Source organism: Loxodonta africana, chromosome 18, assembly GCF_030014295.1.
Source record: "Loxodonta africana isolate mLoxAfr1 chromosome 18, mLoxAfr1.hap2, whole genome shotgun sequence".
Classification (NCBI taxonomy): domain Eukaryota; kingdom Metazoa; phylum Chordata; class Mammalia; order Proboscidea; family Elephantidae; genus Loxodonta; species Loxodonta africana.
Genome location: NC_087359.1, coordinates 74897156 through 74918198, shown reverse-complemented (window position 1 = coordinate 74918198; position 21043 = coordinate 74897156). Strand labels below are relative to the sequence as shown.

The 21043-nt window shown below is 45.7% G+C and overlaps 1 protein-coding gene across 1 annotated transcript in view; it reads right to left on the bottom strand.

Annotated features, from left to right (window-relative positions):
* DNAH9 (dynein axonemal heavy chain 9) overlaps window positions 1–13204 on the bottom strand; it is a 486803-nt gene extending 473599 nt beyond the window's left edge. Inside the window, exons 1-4 of the mRNA XM_064271783.1 lie at window positions 12788–13204; window positions 5240–5436; window positions 1996–2154; window positions 838–968 (exon numbers count right to left, since the gene is read on the bottom strand). Of these exons, the coding sequence (XP_064127853.1) occupies window positions 838–968; window positions 1996–2154; window positions 5240–5436; window positions 12788–13204 (904 nt within the window). The remainder of the gene's footprint in view (window positions 1–837; window positions 969–1995; window positions 2155–5239; window positions 5437–12787) is intronic.
* Window positions 13205–21043: the final 7839 nt, after the last annotated feature.

The window sequence follows — 21043 nt, the reverse complement described above, 5'->3', positions numbered from 1 at the left end:
GCTTGAACTGCTGACCTTTTGATTAGCAGCCTAAGCTCTTCACTTTGCCACTGAGGCTCTGGAACTCATGTAAGAGATTATAATTAAAGAAAGAGTTCTGATAGAGAAGAAATGTTTTGGAAACTAGGTTAAGCTTAAATCATAGGAAAATGCAAATATCTTTGAGAGCACATTCTGACCTGCAAAACTGAGAAGCTAAGAGAAGGTCTGAGAGAAGAAAGGGGGAAAGAAGCAAAGTGCACTGAAGAGGGGCAAGGGAACCCAGAAAAAATATACCTCCTTCTAATTATGGACCTGCTGGCTTTTCAATTTTGGCCAGGACCGATTTTGTCTTGTACACAGATAGCCAGGAAACTGCAGTTCCATTTGACAGTAGGAACAGAAAAAAGGCAGAACAGACCTGGAAATGGAATAAAGACTTCTCAAGGGGCCGGGGGCAGAGGGACCTGAACCCCAGCGGTGATAGATAACAACATTCATTTGGATGGTGCTTTTCAGACAACAAAGTGCTCACACCTATATTATCTCACAATTGTCCAGTGAAGTAGATAGGAAGTGTGTGCACCATAACTACATAACTATGGTATGCACTGAAACTCAGAGAGGTTAGGAGAATTTGCACAAGGTCACACAGCGGAGGAGCTAGAAACATTAAGAACAGAGTAGCTGCTTTTCTATTCCTAGATTTGGTATTCTTGCCACTATGCTGTTCTGTCTTAGGTTGGAAGATAAGAAGGACTTGAAGGTGCTGGAATCAGAAAGAGAAGTCAATTCATCACGAAAAAAAAATTTTTTTTTGAGTCAAATGTATTTGTGAAAACCCTTAGTGGTCCTCACCTGCTGCAACATCTCTGAACATTGCCTTGAAAGCAGGGAAGTAGCTGCTCTGAAGCTTGTCCAGGAGCCCAGCCATGCCCCTCACCTTGATGGTTCTCAGTTGATTATAAATGTAATCCAGGTCTTCATATCTACAATACCATGAAGAAAGGTGAATGCAGGTGAACCTCAGGAAATTCAAGTCACACTGTGACAACCCACGCTCACCAGACAGAGGAGGGCTGCCTCAGGGTGCTTTCACAGAGGCAGTGCTCCAGCCCAAAGAGCTGTGCCATCTGTTCCCAGTATACTGAGAGCAAAAGCCCGAGTAGGTTCAAAGGGGCAACTCCACAAGGTAATATCAGGGAACTCTGCTGTGACCATCTGGTGCACAAAACCTTGGCAGCTGGAGGTCATTAGATCTTGCAGGAAGGTTTGGGGCAGGGTGAGAGGGGCACTGTTGGAGCAAGGTCCACAGTAGGTCAGTGGAATGGTCAGAAACAGGGCAAGAGAATGGGGCATCTCAGCAAGCTGGAGTGAACATGGCTGGCATCCTATTGGCACATCTGGCCATGTGACACTGACACTGTAATGCAAGGACACGGATATTTGCCTCTAACATCTGTCTGCCACCATTTGAGGAGAGGATTAATTAGCACAATGATAAATAACAAGGATATGTGGGGACAAGCAGGAGCAGTAACCCATTGGGCTTGGCACAGTGGATGGATAGACTTTCCCTTCCTACTAATGATGCACTTGGACCTAGGAGGACCCTTCTGCAGCTAACTTCCAAAAACTCCTCTCTCCAAATCTCTTCAAAAAGTGTGTATATCTAGCCTTGACTGTTCAGAGAGAAGGGAATAGAAAATTAGATGAAAATATTCAAGGCTGTTATTTAATTTTACGTGTAGTTGAAAGAACCTTTGAGGAAATGCTAGAAGATATACTGAATGTAGACCCAGAAAAGAAAGATGATTATTGAACCTTGGGAAAGAGTGCATCTCCCAGCCCATAGAAGAATCTTACTGACCCAAATGACACTGAGCTCTCTGCGCTAGAAGTGAGGAGAAACACCTGGAGAATCAGACTCTTTGGTTGTCTCCCCCAGGCCAGATCTGGCTTTATCCTCTGTATGACATCTGTTCCCCAGGGTTTGAGCATGGCCTCCATGCCTACCTGTTCTTCCAGAATTCCAGCTCCACCCTAGGTGTGGCATTCTCCCATTGCAAGAGTAGCTGGGAAGACTCTCTCTTGAGCACCACCTGGACTTGGTGGCTCCATTTGATCACTGCAGACTCAATAGAGTAGATGACTGACTTATCTATGGAATCCAAGCTGCGGAAAATAAAACAAATCTCCTGGCATGTGTGGAAACAGCTCTAGGTGTCCCACCAAACAGAACTCCAAATCTTTTAGAAATAGGTGAGGAATTCCATCTAGTCCAGGCATTCTGAACTTTTGGTGGATAACAGACTCTGTCGAATAGTCAATGCAAAGTACAGCTCCCCCACCTAAAAATATGCTTATACATGCAGACAACATGATTACACATACAGACAACATGATTACACATACAGGTTCAGGAGCCCACCAAAATTCTGAAGACTAGTTTAAGACTTTGAATCCCATCCAGTCTTCCAGTCAATACAGGAATGCTTTGGATAGAAAACATTCAGGTGGCCATACAACCTTGCTTGAAATTCCCCTAGAGACCCCCAGCTCCCTGCTTGACAAAGAAGCACATTCCACAGTAGATCAGTGCTCCCTGGGGGAAGTTTGTCTCTACGCAGAGCTATATCTACCTCCCTGTGATTTCCTTATTTTGGTCTTCACCCCCACCCCTGCAGCATGAGGAAATAGGTTACATCCTCCTCCACATGGCAAAATATCAGCCATCTGAACACCACCATCATGACTGCTCTTTGTCCTCACTTTTCCAGTGAAGAATGGAATGTCCAAGAATTCCCCTTCACATATCTTAAAAATAAAAACAAAAAAACCCCAGCTATGTTTTGAAACCCCATGAAGCACAGTTCTACTCTGAAACACATGGGATCTCATGAGTTGGAATCAACTCAATGACACCTGGTTTTTATATTTTGAAAATGGTGGCACTGGTGGTTCAATGGTGGAATTCTCGCCTTCCACGAGGGAGATCCAGGTTCGATTCCCCGCCAATGCACCTCATGCGTAGCTACCACCTATCTGTCAGTGGAGGTTTACGCATTAACGCTAAAGAGGTTTCAGTAGGGCTTCCAGACCCAAATAGACTAGGAAGAAAGGGCCTGGCAGCCTACTTCAAAAACCAATGAAAACCTTATGGATCAGAACGGCCCTATCCCATTGTGCAGGGGATGGCCATGAGTTGGGAGCTGATTCCACGGCAGCTAGCAATGACAAAAACAACGACATATTTTGCAAAGGATTAAAAATCAAAAACATGTTCTGGTTGTCTTTTCATGAAGTCTTAACTGAAAACTGCACAGGCTGGAAACCCAGGACACAAATGACAAAGAAAGAGAGCATGTTGTTCAGATTTTTATGCCAGAAGCCCACCTTCGATTAGCTTAATTCAATTATATTTGCTGAGCGATCACATGGTACAAGCGATTACGGAAGATATTGACGGGGAGAGATATTCACCCCCTCAAATATGATCCAGTCTTTTGGGAAATTATTAAGTTTGAACAAACCCAAACCAAAACCCATAGCTCGTTGAATCGATTCCGACTCATAGCAACCCTGAAGGACAGACTAGAACTGCCCCATAGGGTTTCCAAGGCTGTAAATCTTTACGGGAGAAGACTGCCACATCTTTCTCCTGTGGAGCAGCTGTTGGGTTTGAACCGTCAGCCTTTTAGTTAGTAGCCAAGTGCCTTAAACACTGTGCCACAAAGGCTCCTAAATTTAAACAAAGGGAGACAAACTCAGCAATGATTATAAACACACATTGAATGTTATTAAGTTGAAATATAAAGGGACCAGGAAAATGGTAATTTGAATTTATTTATTTGAAAATCATATTTTTATTAAACTGGTCCCAGTTAACTGGAAATTACTTCAAATTATGTAGGTAGCAAATTACTTCTAATAGGAAAAACTAACAACAACAAAAAAACTCTCATTATAAAGCATATTGCCATCCTATGCATTACTTAATCTTCAGATTGAATTACAAACCCTGAATACACAAGGATGACAGTTAACGCATTGGGAAACTCTTGGCAATATGGCAGCCTGAGCTTATGTAGAAAAGTTACTTCTTGCCACAAACACATAGGAGTGCTTGATAAAATATGTCATCTAAACACATATCCTGGCTCGAAAGAAAAAAAAAAAAATCCCCAGAGGACAGAAACAGAGATGATTCAAAGCCAGAATGGCATGTGGAAGCTGAAGGTGTGGGGAATGTAACTTTAAAAGAAGTGGCTGGGGTTTTCGTGACGACCCAGGGATAGGAGGAATGGACTTCAGCCCCCCAAAAAAGACACATTTGCTTTTTAAATTTTTTTTTTACTGTACTTTAGATGAAGGTTTACAGAACAAACCAGTTTCTCATCAAACAGTACACACATCGTTGTATGACACTGGTTAACAACCCCAAGACATGTCAGCACTCTCCCTTCTCAGCACTGGGTTCCCTATTAGCAGCTCTCCTGTTCCCTCTTATCTTCCACTCCCTGCCCTGGGCTGGTGCACCCCTTTAGTCTTATTTTGTTCCATGGGCCTGTTCAATCCTTGGCTGAAGGGTGAGCCTCAGGAGTGACCTCATTACTGAGCTGAAAGGGTATCTGGGGGTCATACTCTCAGGGTTTCTCCAGTCTCTGTGAGGCCAGCAAGTCTGGTCTTTCTTTTTGAGTTAGAATTTTGTTCTACATTTTTCTCCAGCTCTGTCCAGGGCCCTCTACTGTGATCCCTAAGACAGGTTTGCTTTTATCGAAAAAAAAAAAAAAAAAAAAAATCCCTGGGACCTGAAAAAAGTCCCAGCTGCTGGGGGTGGATGGTTTGGAACTGTAACAAAAGCCCCCAGTGGTTCTGTGACATTATGTGCTGGGTAAATGCTGGGAAGAGGCGCGGCTGTCTCCCAGGCTGGACCTGGGGCTTTGCCAACGATGAGACACCGTCCTGATAAACAAAACACTGAACTCAGTGTCGCTGCTTTCAGCCGTGAAATGATTCTCGGTGGAAAAAAGGCCATGTTGCTGTGATAGCCTTGAAGGATTTGGGGCAGAGGGACTGGGGACACGGTGGTAATCAGCACAAAACACACAGTCTGAGGATGTCGGCAAACAGCTGACAGTGGCTTGTGTGCAGAATGAGGAGACATGCAGAGTCAGTAACGGAAAAGTAAAGAAACATTCAGATAAACCAGCATCTCCTGTATCTTGCAGGCCTATATGGCCAGGCTGGCGGTACTTACACAGTCTCACTCTCAGAGTCCTCAAACTCCATCTTCTCTGAGCCTACTGGAAGAGGCAGTAGCGTTTTCCCCTTCACTTGCTCAAGGATAACCATGAGGTCACACTGGAGGCTGTCGGCGTGCCGCCTGACATCTTGACATACCATGTGAGGCCAATCCAGGTGATTCTTCTCATTGGCCAAGACAGGTATAACAACCTGTAACAGAGGAAGAAGAGGCAGGCATTCTACTTCTGAGACGTTAAAGAAAAGACCATTCTGAGAAAGACTCATAAAGCTACATACCACCATCTGAAGGTGGCCAAAGCCAGAGGCAAAAAAACCCAAAAACAAACAGGGCAAATACAAGTAAGAACGACCACCTGTCTACAGGTGTGAGGGGTCACCTTAAAACAGTAAGCCAAGCTGGAGACCTTGAACTCTCTGCAGAGTGAACATTAGCTGCTTTTGTCTACCCACCATAGTTCCTCTTCTTTTAATAGTCAGCCCCAGATCCAGAGCAGGTGGACATGTGAGCAAATCTGGGTCAATGCAAGTCAGGCCAACGTTTCTCATCCGAACCGTTAGAGGATGCGAAGCCTTTTCTTTTTTGCTCAATTTATGCTTGGGAGGAAGCAAGTCTGGAGCTACTGATGGCCATCTTGCTACCATATGGAGCCTTAGAATAAAATCAATATGGAGAACAGAGAGTTTACAGATGGAGAAAGACCAGACCCTAGTGACATGATTTGAGCTCCGAAATCAAGCTGCTCTTGAACTTTCTAGCTAATTTGGGTTTTCTATCATTAGCAGTTTGGAATAAAGTCCTGGTGATCTACTTCTAAAAAGTCAGCCATTGAAAACCCTATGGAGCACAATTCTACCCTGACACACACGGAGTCACCACGAGTTGGAATCCACTCGATGGCAACTGGTACTGATAGCAACTTAAAAAGTCTTAGTAGAACTCACTAGGAACCTCTATCTGCCCCAAACTCGCAACTAGTAATGCAAAGGGAATAGTAGAAAGACTAACAGATTATCAGGTAATTCGACGAGGATGCTGCCAGGTAAATAATGAGAAGGAAATAGGGAGCCATATGGTTGGGCTCTGTATATGACCAATAAGTCCTGTGGCTGTGAAATCGAATACTTGGACCCAGCATATTCAATCCCAGAGGAGACAGCTGCCTGGTCTGTCAGGAAATATTCACTCAGCTAAGCCCTGACAGCAACAGAGGAACAGAGAGCTCTAAGAGAAAAGGTCACAAAGTGAACTCTATTCCCATCCAAGTGAAGACCCAGGGCAGAAGGCCTAACAGGGGGTAGAGGAGGAACTGCTATTTTCCTAGGATCTCAAAGGCAGAGACTGTATCTTATTTTACCTGTATGTACCCACAGTCCACCTCAGGGTCTGGCACATAGGAAGTACTCTATAGGGGTTTACAGAATAACTGAATTATGTGAACTGAAGAAAAAGTGGTAGGTAGGTTTGGGTCAGATTCTGGAGGGCTTTGCGTGGCAGAGAAATAATGAATGTAGAGCCTCTGTGAAATGAAAAGCCACTCATTCATTTATTTGATAAATATTTATTAAGTCCTGGTGGCACCGTGATTAGGGGTTCAGCTGCTAACCAAAAGGTCAGCAGTTCAAATCCACCAGCTGCTCCTTGGAAACCCTACGGGTCAGTTCTATAGAGTCTGTTCTATAGAGTTGCTGTGAGTTGGAATTGACCTGACAGCAATGGGTTTTTTTTTTTTTTTTGGTTTATGTGCTAGAACTGTTCTAGATGCTGGGAGGATACATCAGTGAACAAAAGAGACAAAATATTCTGGCCTCATGAAGTTTACATTCTGGAGGAGGGATAGTCAATAAACAATAAGTAACACAGGTAAAAGGGATTGGGAGTGTGGGTAAGAGGGCCTGTAATTTTAAATGGCATGGTCAGTGTAGGCCTCACTGAGAAGGTAAGGTTTGAAAAAAGACTTGGAAGGACAGAAAGAGTGCTGTGCAGATGCCTGGGGGAAGTATATAGCAGGTAGAAGGAACAGCCAGTGCAAAATCCCTGTGGTGGGAACATCCTTGGCGTGATCAAGGGGTGGCGAGGAGGCCAGTAAAGCTGGAACAGGGTGAGCAAGAAGAAGAGTAAGAGTGAATAAAGTGGTGAGACACCTGCAGCCTTGCCTGTAGAATTTCGATTTTTCCTCTCAGAGAAATGGGAGCCATTGGAGGGTTTTGAGCAAAGGGTACTATGGTTCACACTTTTGGTAAAATGACTCCAGCTGCTGTGTTGAAAGTAGACTCTAGGGGGCAAAAGTGGAAAAGGAGATCAGCTTGGAAGTTACTGCTATAATCCAGAGGGAAAGGATAGTCCTTGGCACAGGGGTAGTAGTAGAGGTGGTAAGAAATGGTGGGATTCTGTATAATTTTTGAAAGTATAGCCAAAAGGATTTCTCAATGGATTGGCTGTGGGGTTGTGAGAGATAAAAAGGAGTCAGGATGACTCCAAGGCTTTGGACTTGAGCAATGGCAAGGATGGAGTTGCTGTTGACTGAGATGAGGAAGAGTACGAGTGGAGTGAGTTCTTGAGGATACATCAGGAACTTGCTTTTGGAATGTTAACATTTGTGTATCTATTGAGAAAGGCCTGGCATTCTACTTCCAAAAAATCAGCGCTTGAAAACCCTGTGGCGCACAGTCCTACTGATACTAATGGGATTGCCATGAGTCAGGGTTGACGCGATGGTGACTGGTTTACTGGACTTCTAAATGGAGACATTGAATAGGCAGTTGGATATGCTTGTTGGTAATTCAGAGAGAGAAAAAAGCTGGAGATACAAATTTAGGAGTTGTCAGACACAGCTGCATGGAAAACCCTAAAATTAAATGAGAGCCTTCAAGAAACTGAGTATGAATAGAGAAATTGTCTAAGAAATGAAACCTGGGGCCCTCAAATGTAAGAAGCTGGGAAGAAGAGTAGGAACCATCCATGGAAACTGGGAAGGAATGGACATGGAGACAGGAGGAAATCCTAAGACCACGGTATTCTGGCAGCCAAGCAAAGGGCTTCCAGGAGGAGAGGCTGATCACCCTCTGTGCCAAATGCTGCTCCCAGGCCAAGCAGGGTGAGGACTGGTCAACGGTCGTTCTATCTAGTCAAGTGGAGGCCAGGGGTGACATTGACAGGTTCTTTCTCTCCTCCTCTGTGCAGTGTGGAAATGAAAGCCTGATGAGTGAGTACAAGAGAAAACGGGTAAGGAATAGAAGGCAGCAAGAACAGACACACGTTCTAGAAATCTTCCTGTAAAGGAGACCACAGGCATGGGACGATAGGTAGTGCAGGGAGGATGAGAATTTTGATTGATGAAAATTATCCAGTGGGGTGGAAAAAATTAAGAATATGAGAGGGGACAAGATCTAGAGCAAAAGTGGCAGTTTTGGTCCCAGGGCTGGCATCAGGCTACAGCATAGATAGTCCATCTGCAGCAAAGGAAGGGGCGGCAGAGCATATGAATACAGGTATTGGCAGATGGAGAAGATACAAGAGTTTGCGGAAATTTTCTTCTATTGTTTCCTTTTTTATTAACTAGGAAGCATCACAGAGTGAGGCTGGAGAGGAGGTTTTAGGTGTTTAAGGAAAAGAAGAAGCGGGACAGTGATCTAGAAGAAAAGCAAGGACATAACTGGAGTAGAAATAACAAGATGCCTTCTGGACAGCAGAAAACCTCAAGGTCATTAATTTAAAGTGGACCCAGTTGGTTTTTCTCTAGCCCCATTCAGCTTCATGGGCACAGGCATGGACGAGCAGGCAGAGTTGGATTTCTCCAGGATTGCAATTTTGCCAAAGGAGTATGACAAAGTGAGGTGCAGCCAAAAATTCAGGAGATAACAGGAGGAAATCATTATAATGACAGGGCACGGAGCTCAGCTGGTAAGGGGGGGAAAGAAAATGGGCACAGGTGAGGGACAAAGGAAAGGTGGCAGGATAAATTGATCGGAAGGCCCATTGGGGTCTAGGGATTGTTGTAGTCAGGCTATTAGAGGGAGTAAGCTGGAACCAGAGGTGTAGTGGTCAGACAAAGATGTACATGAAACTGTACCATCGAAGTGGTGGTTACTGGCTATGCAAAGCCTGGGAATGACTGTGGAGGGGGTGGTTAAGAGAGTGAGGAGGGCAGGGTCACGGAAAGAAAAGTTTCAAGGAACTTCTTACCAGTTGAGGCCTGGTAAATGGAAGGATCATTTGTGTCTATTGAAATAGCCAAGCCTTAAGACAGGAGTAATGTTGGGGGGAGTCACAGTGATCTGGGAGCTGAAATCATGGAGAAATGAGGGCAGATGAGCAACGAGGACAGTGAGTGACTTCGTCAGATAACCTGAGATTCAAACTGGAAGCAGTTAAAGAGGGAGGGGCAGGGAGGACACTTACCTCCTCTGCCCCACACCAGGCTCAGTGGTAGACCTGTGAGGACACACAGCTGAGTCCTCAGGAGAGAGCCAGGGTTGAGTTAGAGCAAGGTGATGGGGCCTGGCTGAAGAAGAGGCTGAATGTAGTGGGATGTAGAGTGACAGTAACTCTGGTTCTTTAGGAACACCTACAATGTAACATACTCTGTCCCAGCTGTTCTATTATTTTTAAATTTCATAACAACCCTCAAGGTAGTTTGAACCTGACAGAGGTGAGCTAACTTGCTTCCATCGTACTGATGAAATTGGCAGAATGAGGATTTGAACCCAGGTCTGTCATACTCCAAATCTCATGCTCATTCCCCCAGAAACAAAAAACTCAAAACAGCATCCAAGTTTCAGAACTCTAGGAAAATAACCCGGCAGCAGTGAAGAAAGTGTTTGGGTGGAGGAAGAATGGGAGAAAATTAGCTACTAAATTCTGTCAATTCTTCCTTTGAAACATTTCTTGGATGCATTTTTTTTTTTTACCTTGAACTAGTGTGATGGGTCAAAAATAATTAATGTCAGAATATGTAACTTTCTCTCCTCCTCAATATACACCCCCCCCCCCCACTCCCAACACAAACACCAAGGCAGAAGACTTCTCTCAGCCACACGGGTTCTTCAGGCCTTTGTGATGCACAGTGGGGAGCCCAGAAGGAAAGGGGAGTCAGTGGCCAGAAGCTAAGCAGATCTGCAGGGCACTACAGAGGAGGGGAGGGTGGGCAGGACAGCTGAGGGAAGCAGTAGGATGAGGCGGATGGGAGGTGAGCAGGGCTGTGCGGTGACCCTGGATCAGCTAGGATGGGTAAAGACTAGACAGGAAAAGGGCTGCATGGATGGTGGATTGCTTCCACAGGTGGGAGAAATGCGAGTAAAGGACAGAGGTATTTTCAAAATAAATCATTTTATTAAGATTTTTAAATAGATAATACATGGACATGGTGCAACATTTTAAAAGTACACACGAGCTTTCACAATGGAAGGTAAGTCTTCTAGCTACCCCTGTACTTCGGACCCAGGTCCCAGCCTGTGGATTACCCTGTCCATAAATTTTTTTTCCTTTGTCCCTTTCTTTCTTGCCTCTTTCCCTCCTTTCCTTCTCTTCTTCCCTCCTCCCTTCCCTCTCTAAGAGAAATGAAAGCCATATATATATATATATGTGTGTGTGTATATATATATATACCCAATTCTGCACCTTCAAAAATATCTTTTTTCTTCAGGACTGTTCCATAACAAACATTCTTTCTAATAGCTGTACAGCATTTCACTGCACAAAGGGATCATGATTCACTCATCCACTGCCCTGCTGATCAATGTTTAGTGTAACTTCAGTTTCTTTCAATGCGGCCGTGAAAAGTCTTGAATGTTTGAGGATCTTAATTATTTTAAAATTTCCTTTGTTTGCTACACTTCCTTAACCATGCCCACTGGCTCCACATATACTAGGTGTGGGCCCATCTCTAAGCCTTTTTTCAGTCTGCTCCTCTCACTCCCAAGCTCCTTTCCGTGCTCTCTACTTCTCCTAACCCTGCTGTCTGGAACCCAGCTCAGCACTTACAGCTTAGGATGCTTCTCCAACCATGTGTGTATACCTCTCTCCTCTGAACCCTATAGCACTTCAGTCATCACCATTCATTTGGGGATTCAATCCAGGCTTGGATTTCTGCACGGTTGGCATGTAGGTGGAGTTCCTGGTTGGTGCAAATGTTTTATGTGCTTGGCTGCCAACTGAGAGGTTGGAAGTTTGAGTCTACCCAGAGGTGTCTTGGAAGAAAGGCCTGGCAATCTACTTTGGAAAAATCAGCCATTGAAAACCCTGTGGAGCACAGTTCTTCCCTGACACACATGGGTTTGCCAGGAGCTAGAGTTGACTCTATGGCAGCTGGTTGGTGTTCAGGCAACCCACAGTAGTAAGGCCATGCTGATTCTCAAAATACCGAAATACTTCCATACTTACTGATAAACTGATGTTTCTTGGGCCCCCTGAGGGCTCCTCTGTTGCCCCAGCCCCTCCACTTGGGATCCCCTTCCTACAGCCTCATGATAAAACTAAAGGGCTCCTGACCTAGCAGGGAGCCACAGGACCTGGCGCCAGCACTGGGTAAGCTTACATTTCGTAAGCTCTACCCTGATCTCCCCCCGCCCAGCCCTACCAGTTTCAAATATTTTGAATGTATGATTAGTTGCATATGTTTCAACTCCTCCAAGTAAGGATTTCGTGGGTAGGATCTTGTCTTATCAACTGCGACATCATACGGCCAGTATTCTGTATTTACCTGTTTCACAGTCTTTAAAATCCAGGGCATCAAGCCACCTGACTTGCGGGGACGTTTACTCCCATTCCAGAAAGGCCTAAGGGTCCCCAGAATTTCTCCTGCGCATCCCCTGGAATCTTCCAAATTCTCCAGACTTCCACTAAGGAAGAGCTCCATAATCCACACCTCCACCTGCCTCCCCCTCAAATGCCTGTTGCACATGTCCAACTGGATACCCCAGCTTCTTATCTTGGCACAGGGCTGGGCTTTGGAAACGGTTGTGTGATGAATGAGTGAGATGAAAATCAAAACAGAGCACCTCTCCCTTTTAACTCCTCTCCAGAATAAAATACTACTTATAGTTTTCCACCTCCTTCCACCCCATTGGCCCATCAGAAACGCTTTCACAGTCCTCCCCAGTGTACGGGAGGGCCCGCGACAGGCTGACTTAGAAAGTGGTCAGGACCAGGCACTCTTCAGACTAGCCTCCCCGTGAGGATGGCTGGAACCCAGAGCAGGACTGACCCCGGAGCAGGGCTGGCCCCGGAGCAGGGCTGGCCCCGGAGCAGGACCCCAAGTCTCTACCCCTTCACTTCCCCATTCCCGCCTGACCGAGCCCCATCTCACCGCCCACCCAGCCTGACCTCTTCTCAGGAGTCACCTCACCGACTCTCCATCCGGCCCCGCCCCCACTCCCGCCTGGCTCCGCCCCTTCGGCCCCGCCCACGCCGTCCCCTGTTCCTCCTCACCTGCGGGCCTCAGCTCCCAGGACCCCGCCGCTCCACTCGGGCCCCGCCCCTTTCCCCTCCCCTCCCCCGCCCCAGCTTCAGCCCGCGCCAGGCCACCCACCCGCCCACCCTCACCTCGGAGAACAGCGCGGCCAGATGCTCCAGGGGCGCCGCGGGCACATCTCCACAGAGGACTGCGCCGCGGAGGCCGTTGGGCCCCGGCGGCTCGGGCCTGGTGCGCAGGAAGAAGAGCCCCTTGGTGCGGGTAGGGCCGCACTCGGGCTCCGCGTCCAGCCCCGGTCTCACCGCCAGGCCCCCGGGCCCGAGCCGCACCACCAGCAGCGGCCGCGGCTCCTCCGCAGCATCGCCGCCCAGAAAGGCCTGCAGCAGCCGCTCGGCCTCTGCCGTCCCTGCGCAGCGCTCCCAGGCGCCCGCAGCCGGCCGCAGGCTCTGGGCCACGTAAGCCCCCAGCAGCTGCAGACGCGGGTCCGCGCCGGGCTCCTCGTCCCCGTTCTCCGCCGCGAGCGCGGCCCGCTGCTCCCTGCTCGGCATGGCGCGGGCCTCTGGCTGCACCGGTTTCCCTAGCAACGGGGACGCGGCCCGGCCTCCCTCCCCGGCGCCCCGCCTACTGGACACGTGACTGCTGGCCCCGCCTCCCTCCTCGGCGCCCCGCCTCCTGGGCACGTGACCGCTGGCCCCGCCTCTTCCAGTCTGACCAGGTAGCTGCGGGACCGCGGGGCGGGGCGCGGCGCGGCGCGACGGTTGAGCCGGCTGCTCCGCGGGCTGGAGACGCTCTGGGCGACTGTCGGGGGCCGTGGTCGACTGATGTGGTTGGTACGTGGGCGGGAGGCCAGAGGCTATAAACGCTGTGACGGATCCTTGTGGCCAATACCAAGGTCAGATTAAAATTGTTTAAGGGTCTCCCGACACTGAAAATGCTATGGTTCTCCCACCTGCTTCCCAAACGTGTGATTTAAAATTGAAACAATGGCGAATCATAAAATAGTTGTAAGGAAATTCAGCGACATTTATTTCCTTCCCGTGATGACAACTGAAATACTTGAGAACCGAATAAAACCCCAGACCTGTTGCCGCCTGGTGGGTTCTGACTCAGAGCCACCGGATGGAGAGTGCTGCCCCGAAGGACTTTCCGCAGTGACGGAAATGTTCTGTATCCAGTGTGGCCGGTGTGACTGCGGAGCCGAATTTCCCTCTCTTGTGGTGAATACACGACAAAGCGTCCCCCAGTTCAGCAGCTTCTACTTGTATAATCCAGTGACGTTAATTACATTCTTCATGTTGTGCGACCCTCACCACGAACCTTTTCTGCCTTATTCCACCACCATTAACCAAAACTCATAGCCCCTACGCAGTAACTCCTCCTTCGCCTCTCCTCCCACCCCGGTAAGCACTAGTAAGCTTTGGTTTCTGTATATTTGCTTATTTCATGTAAGTGAGATTGTACACTATTTGGCGATTGACTTATTTTGCTCAACGCACTGTTTTCAAGGTTCATCCATGTTTTGGCACGCATCAAGACGTTTCCCTTGAAGACTAACATTCCATTGCGTGGATGTACCCTATTTTGTTTATCCATTCATCTTTTGATGGATATTTGGGTTGTTTCCACCTTTTGGCAATTGCAAAAATGCTGCAATGAACATCGTTCTACTACAGGTTTCTGCTTGTGTTCCCCTTTCACTTCTGGGCGTCTGCCTAGGATTGGAATTGCTGGGTCATAGGGTTGTTCTATGTTCAACATTTTGAGTTACCACCAAACTGTGTTCTGCAGTGGCTATACCATTTTACATTCCCACCAGCAATGGATGAGGGTTCCAGGAACTGAATTTTTAATTTTATTTAATTTTAACTAGTTTAAAATTAACTGGTCACATGTGGCTAGCAGCTTCAGCTTCAGAACTTTAATATCAATCATTTCAGAAAAAAAGTCCTTTCAGCCCTCTGTTTACCGTTACCTTAAAAAAAAAAATCCACCTTAAGCATGTGCTTAATCTGCCAATGCATAAACAATCTCTGAGAGCCCATGGGTCCCCATAGGTATGGACCCCAATCAGCTCTTAAAGGTAGAAAAGCACTTCTAAATATGCAGGATGCTCAGAGCCTCCCATCCTGCCCTATGTCTGGATCTTGACTTCAAAAGGAATAACGTGTAGCTCCTTTCGTGGGTCCAGGAATTAGCATCTGTCACCAACTCAGTCCCTCTCCAGGACCACAATATAAATAGCTCAGGCTTTTGCATGCATGTGAGATGAGAATGTGTGGGTACAAGGAAAGGGGAAACCCAGGCTGCAGCCAGGCCTGAAGGTCTGAAATAAACTCCCCTCTGCCCTACCACCCTGATTTTAGTCACTTCCCAAGGCCTGCGGAGTTTCTAGATAAATCGAATGTGTCTAATGGGCTTCAAAGGAGTATTAACAGAATAAGGACTCGTCAAAGGCAGTGTGGCCAGAAGAGCCCCTGAGGAAACGCCAGTGGCTGGAAGGTAAAATGATTGTTTTCATTATAATTGGGCACAGGAGTTGCTATGATGAAAAATGTTCACATTAGAAAATGAATCTTCATGTTTCTAAAGAAGGTTTTATCAGTGCTGGATTAAACGACAGAAGCAGACTAGCTATTGCTAGTCCAGACCAAGTCATCTAAGAGAGCGTACTGAGCTGCACGGCAGGTACACCAAAATGACTTTAAAGCTGCAGTTGTTAATTGATCTTCTAAAACGTCATCAGGAGAAAAATATAAATGTTGGAGACTTCTTACACATATCATTTTGTACAGTTCTTATATTGTCTTACACATTAAAAACACAAAACAAAACAAAACCCTGTTGATGTCTAGTTGATTCTGAACTCATAGCAACCCTATTGCACAGAGTAGAACTGCCCCATAGGGTTGCCAAGGCTGTAATCTCTACGGCAGCAACTGCCACATCTTTCTCCTGAGGAATGGCTGGTAGGTTTGAATGGCTGGACTTTCAGTTAGCTGCCGAGCGTTTAACCACTTCGCTGTCAAGGCTCCTTGTATTACACATAAACCCGTTGCTGTCGAGTCGATTCCAACTCATAGTGACCCTATAGGTCAGAGTAGAACTGCCCCATAGAGTTTCTAAGGAGCACTTGGTGGATTTGAACTGCCGACCTTTTGATTAGCATCTGTAGCACTTAACCACCATGCCACCAGGGTTTCTGTATCATACGTAACCGAGAAAAACCAAACCTATTGCTGTAGAGTCAATTCTGACTCAGCGACCGTATAGGACAGAGTAGAACTGCCCCACAGAGTTTCCAGGGAGCGGCTGGCAGATTCAAACTGCCAGCCCTTTGGTTAGCAGTCATAGCACTTAACTACTATGCCACCAGGGTTCCCGTATTACACATAGAAAGGCGTTATTACTGTATTAATATATACCACCTCCAAATACGTTAATCCTGTACATGTCTTGTATACAGAGGGAGTCAGGGCATTTGTTGTTGTTAGTTGCCTTCCAGTTGGCTCCGATGCATGGCAATCTTACGTATAACAGGACAAACCATTGCCTGGTCCTACACCGTCTTCATGATCTTTGATGTTTGAGCCCATTGTCGTGGCTGTTGTGTCAGTCCATCTCAGAGAGGGTTTCCCTCCTTGTCGCTGGCCCTTTACTTTACCAACCACAATGTCCTTTTCTTGTGTTTGCTTTCCTGATGACGTGTCCAAAAGTAAGCAAGACATAGTCCTGCCATCCTTGCTTCTAAGGAGCATTCTAGTTGTATCTCTTCTCAGGTTTATTTGTTTGGTCTTCTGGCAGTCCACGGTACATTCAGTATTCTTCACCGACACCACAATTGAATATATGAGTTCTTCTACCTTCTTTTCTCATTGTCCAGCTTTCTCATGCATATGAGGTGATTAAAAAAGACCACGGCTTGGGTCAGGCCCACCTTAGTCATCAGTGTGACATCTGTGCTTTTTACGAACTCTAAAGAGGTCTTTTGAAGGAGATTTTCCCAGTGAAGCAGGTTGTGTGGTTTCTTGACTGGTGCTTCTGTAAACTCTTCAAGTAAAATTTCTGCCTGATGCACCTTGGTCTATCTCACCCTTGTACCAACATACATAAAAATGAAAGGAAAGAGCCCTTGAAGATGGCTCAGAGATGTTTATCTCATAGTACGGTTCCTGAACACTGGCAATCACAGCTTTTGTTTTTGTTCAGTGTTGTTGTTAGGTGCCGTTGAGTTGGTTCCGACTCATAGCGGCCCTATGCACAACAGAATGAAACACTGCCCGGTCCTGTGCCATCCTCACAATGGTTGTTATACTGGAGCCCATCGTTGCAGCCACTGGATGGTGGCTGCACGTAAGGCGCATTGGCCTAGGTCTCCTACATCAGCCCATCTCATTGAGGGTCTTCCTCGTTTTTGCTGACCCTGTGCTTTACCAAACAAGATGTCCTTCCCCAGGGACTGGTCCCTCCTGATAACATGTCCAAAGTATGTGAAACGTAGTCTCGCCATCCTTGCTTTTAAGGAGCATTCTGACCATACTTTGTCCAACACAGATTTGTTCATTTTCTTCAATAGTACACCTTAATCTCTATTGTAGGAGATCTGGGGGACATCTATATGGTAGTTTTTTGAAAACAATTATAACATTTTTTTATGTTACATATTTTGTTAAGAAAAATAAAATCAAAAGTTTATTAGTTACCTATTGCTGTGTAACAGATTACCCCCCAAAACGTAGCAGTTGACAACAGCAATGAACAGCTATTATCTCACAGTTTCTGTGGATCGGACATTTGGGGACTACATTAGGTGTGACTATCAGGAGACAAGGATCTTTGGGTGCCATCTTAGAGGTGGCTATCACAAAAGGAAGTTACTGAATTTGTATAAGACTTTCAGATAAAGTCAATTCTATTTTTTTTAAACGAGGAACTTGCTTTCATTAGTGTAACTTTTTTATATCAGATTCTTTGTTTGACATGGCTATCCATAATTCCTGTTCAAGACTTTTTAATAGTGATCTCTTTAAATTCTTCACAGTCGTCATTGACAAGAAATTTATTCACATAAGCAAGTCATGCAGAATTTAAAGCCTTTTTACAATCATTCAGAAATTAAGAGTTGACATTACACTGACAGAATTTATCAGCTCTCTTTTCCTCCTTGACACATGTAATGGTGAAATTTATTGTGAAACTGCTAATAGATATTGATTCTTAGTCAACTTTTCTACATGTCAGATATTTCACAATAACGATGACAATCTATTTCAGAGAATATGGACGCATTGTTAGAATAGTCTCCTTTCAGCTATCTTGAATGCTACTCACTAAGGACATCAGACACAAAAGGGCGGCTGTGTTAGATACATGTATAGAAAGGGAGTCCAGGCAACCTGGGACTCCATCCGGGAGACATGCATAAGAATATTAATGGTTGCGTTGTTCATCATAGCAGCCTAGTGGGAAACAAACCGAATGTTCATCAGTAGCTGTTGTCGGTAGCTGCTATCAAGGTGGTCCCCGACTCATAGTGACCACATGCACCATGGAACAACATACTGCCCAGTCATGTGCCATCCGCATGATTCATTGGTGATCAGTCAAGCTGTTGTGTTTTTGGAAGTAGATTGCCAGGCCTTCATTCCTAGCCTGTCTTAGTCTGGAAGCTCCTCTGAAATTGTTCAGCATCATAGCAACAAACACATCTCCACTGACAGGTGGGTGGTGGCTGCACGTAAGGTGAGTTGACCTGCGTCTCCCACATGGAAGGCAACAATTCTACCACTGAACCACCACTGTCCTCTTGTCAGTAGTTGAATGGATAAACAAAGTATTATCCATAGGATGAAAACCTCTGCAGCAGTGAAGGTGAATTGACTATGGTTTCATGCATCAACATGGATGAATCTCAAAAACATAATGTCTTAGGCTGGGTTCTCTAGAGAAGCAAAACCAGTGAAGCGTCTATAGATAGATAGATACGGAGAGAGGGAGAGAGATTTGTATCAAGGAAATGACTCTCACAGCTGTAGAGGTTAGAAAGTCCCAAGTCCATGGGCCAGGCTGAGGTCAGCTGGAGGCTTCTTCTGACTCACGTAGCAGCTGCAGGGCCTGGTGAACCTAAGATTGGCAGGTCAGATGGCAGGCTTCTGGCTCACAGACTGTGGAGGCCAACAAATCCCATGACTGGCGGCTAAACTGGCAGGCTGTTGGCTCACAGACTGCAGAGGCTGACTAAACTCAAGATCAGCAGGTGAGCTGCTAGCTCAAGTCCCAGGAACCAGAGGTCATATGGACAGGAGCCAACTGCAGGGTCCGGAGTGAGCAAAAGCCCTAGAGCCCTGCCAGAAAGTCTAGCCTATATTAGATGCAGGCCACACCCCCAAGGAAACGCCCTTTCAACTGATTAGCTACTCACAGCATATCCTATCATGGAGGTGATCACATTATATCAGATCTCATCATGGAGGTGATTACATCATTGTATGACTGCCATATTATATCATAACTACCAAATCACTAAAAATTATGGCCCAGCCAAGTTGACACACAACCTCAATGTTAAGCAAAAAAGGCAATTTGAAGAAGAATACATTCAGTATTATATTTATCTGAAGTTTTAAGTCAAACAAAACAAACACTATTTTTAGGGGGACGTACATATGTAGTTATGTAAAGAAAAGTTAGAAGAGTGATTATCAGAACATTTTGACTACTTCTTGAGGGGACAGGGGTAAGGGAATGATGGGGGGCATACGGGGGTCTTCTAAGTTCCTGGTAATGTCTTATTTCTTATGTTGTGGAGCAGGTTTATGGGATTTCATTTTATTCATCTTTTGATTGTGCATATATATTGTGTATGTATGATATAAAGAACCCTGGTGGTACAGCGGTTAAAGCACTTGGCTGCTAAGCAGACGGTCAGTGGTTCAGACCCGCCAGCAGTGCTTCACCAGAGAAAGATGTGGCAGTCTGCTTCTGTAAAGATTTGAGCCTTGGGAACTCTATGGGGTAGTTTTACTCTGTCCTATAGGGTTGCTGTGAGCTGGAATCGACTTGGCGGCAATGGGTTTGGTTTGTTTTTGGGTTTATGTATGATGTATTTCACAGTAAAAGATAAAAAGAAATACCACATCTAGTATTCTGAATGTTACAGGACAAATCATTCCAACTATTGAGAATAAATGGATTATTATTCATTTAAATGCAAATAATCCATTAGATTTGCAAAATTGCATATCACATATCTTAAAAATCAGATTTTATAATTATTGCTGATGGCTTCTTTGTCATTAAATCTGGTAGGCACTGATCAACCTTTATCTTACTTTACCCCTGGGCTCTGTTCCACACAGCTGATTCCTGAATCACCATGTGGAAACATTCTCTTGGCTTCCATGACAAGCTCTCTCCTAGTCACCCCCGCCTCTCTGGCCAGTCCCTCTCATTCTCTTCCTCTACTCATTTCCTACTTATCCCTTCAATATCAGTATTTCTTAGGTATCAGCCTCAGAACCCTTGGTTTCTACCTTGAAAATCTCCCCTTGTATGAACTTCATCACCCAAAGCAGTAATTCCTCCCTTTGTACGAATGGCTCCCAAATCTGGATCTCCAGTCCAGAACGGGGTAGGTGTAATAGTTTGGGATAACACCTCTTTTGCCCTTAGACCTCTGTAGAAGGCGTTCCATTGCCTTCTGGCACTCTGTGTTGAAGAGAAGTCTGAAGCCAGCTTGATTCTTGTCCCTTTGTAGGTAACATTTTTTGAAACTACGTGAATGTTTAAGGGATATTTTTTCTCCCTTTTCATTTTTGTGATTAAAAAAAGGGGGGGGAGGTTGGGATTACAGCTAAATGTCCTATTGATCTTTGCCTGAAATCACAAGAGCCCGTTCGGTTCTCATAATAAGGTGTTTATTCACAGCAGGAAAGCTTGTTCTATGAAATCCTTGATTATTGCTTATTTTCTGTGTGTGCTTTCTGGTCTGGTTCTCTGGTAATACAAACTGATAGAGCGCACCAACAATGATGCAGAGCACATACATTTTGAGATACTAATTGAGCTTTTCCTTTCCCTTGGGTTTTGATGCTGCCGGGTGGCTCTCCACTCAGCGAGCCAGTGACGTTTAATGCCTCAGGGGAGAGTGGATATGGCTTAACCAGTCCATTGAATTTCTGAATAGTTTTTAAACACGTAGCATAGACAATAGTCCTGGAAGCTATGCTACTTCTTTTCTTTGATTGTAAGAGCCCAGCACTTGGGAGAGAGAAAAGGTTTCTGTTGTATCACTTGTTTGTTTTAACTCCAGGAGCTTGGCTTTGAATGTGCAGTGCACAGCCCGGAAGGCTGAAAAGTTAGAGTGTATATGCTAAACCACAGATGGAGAA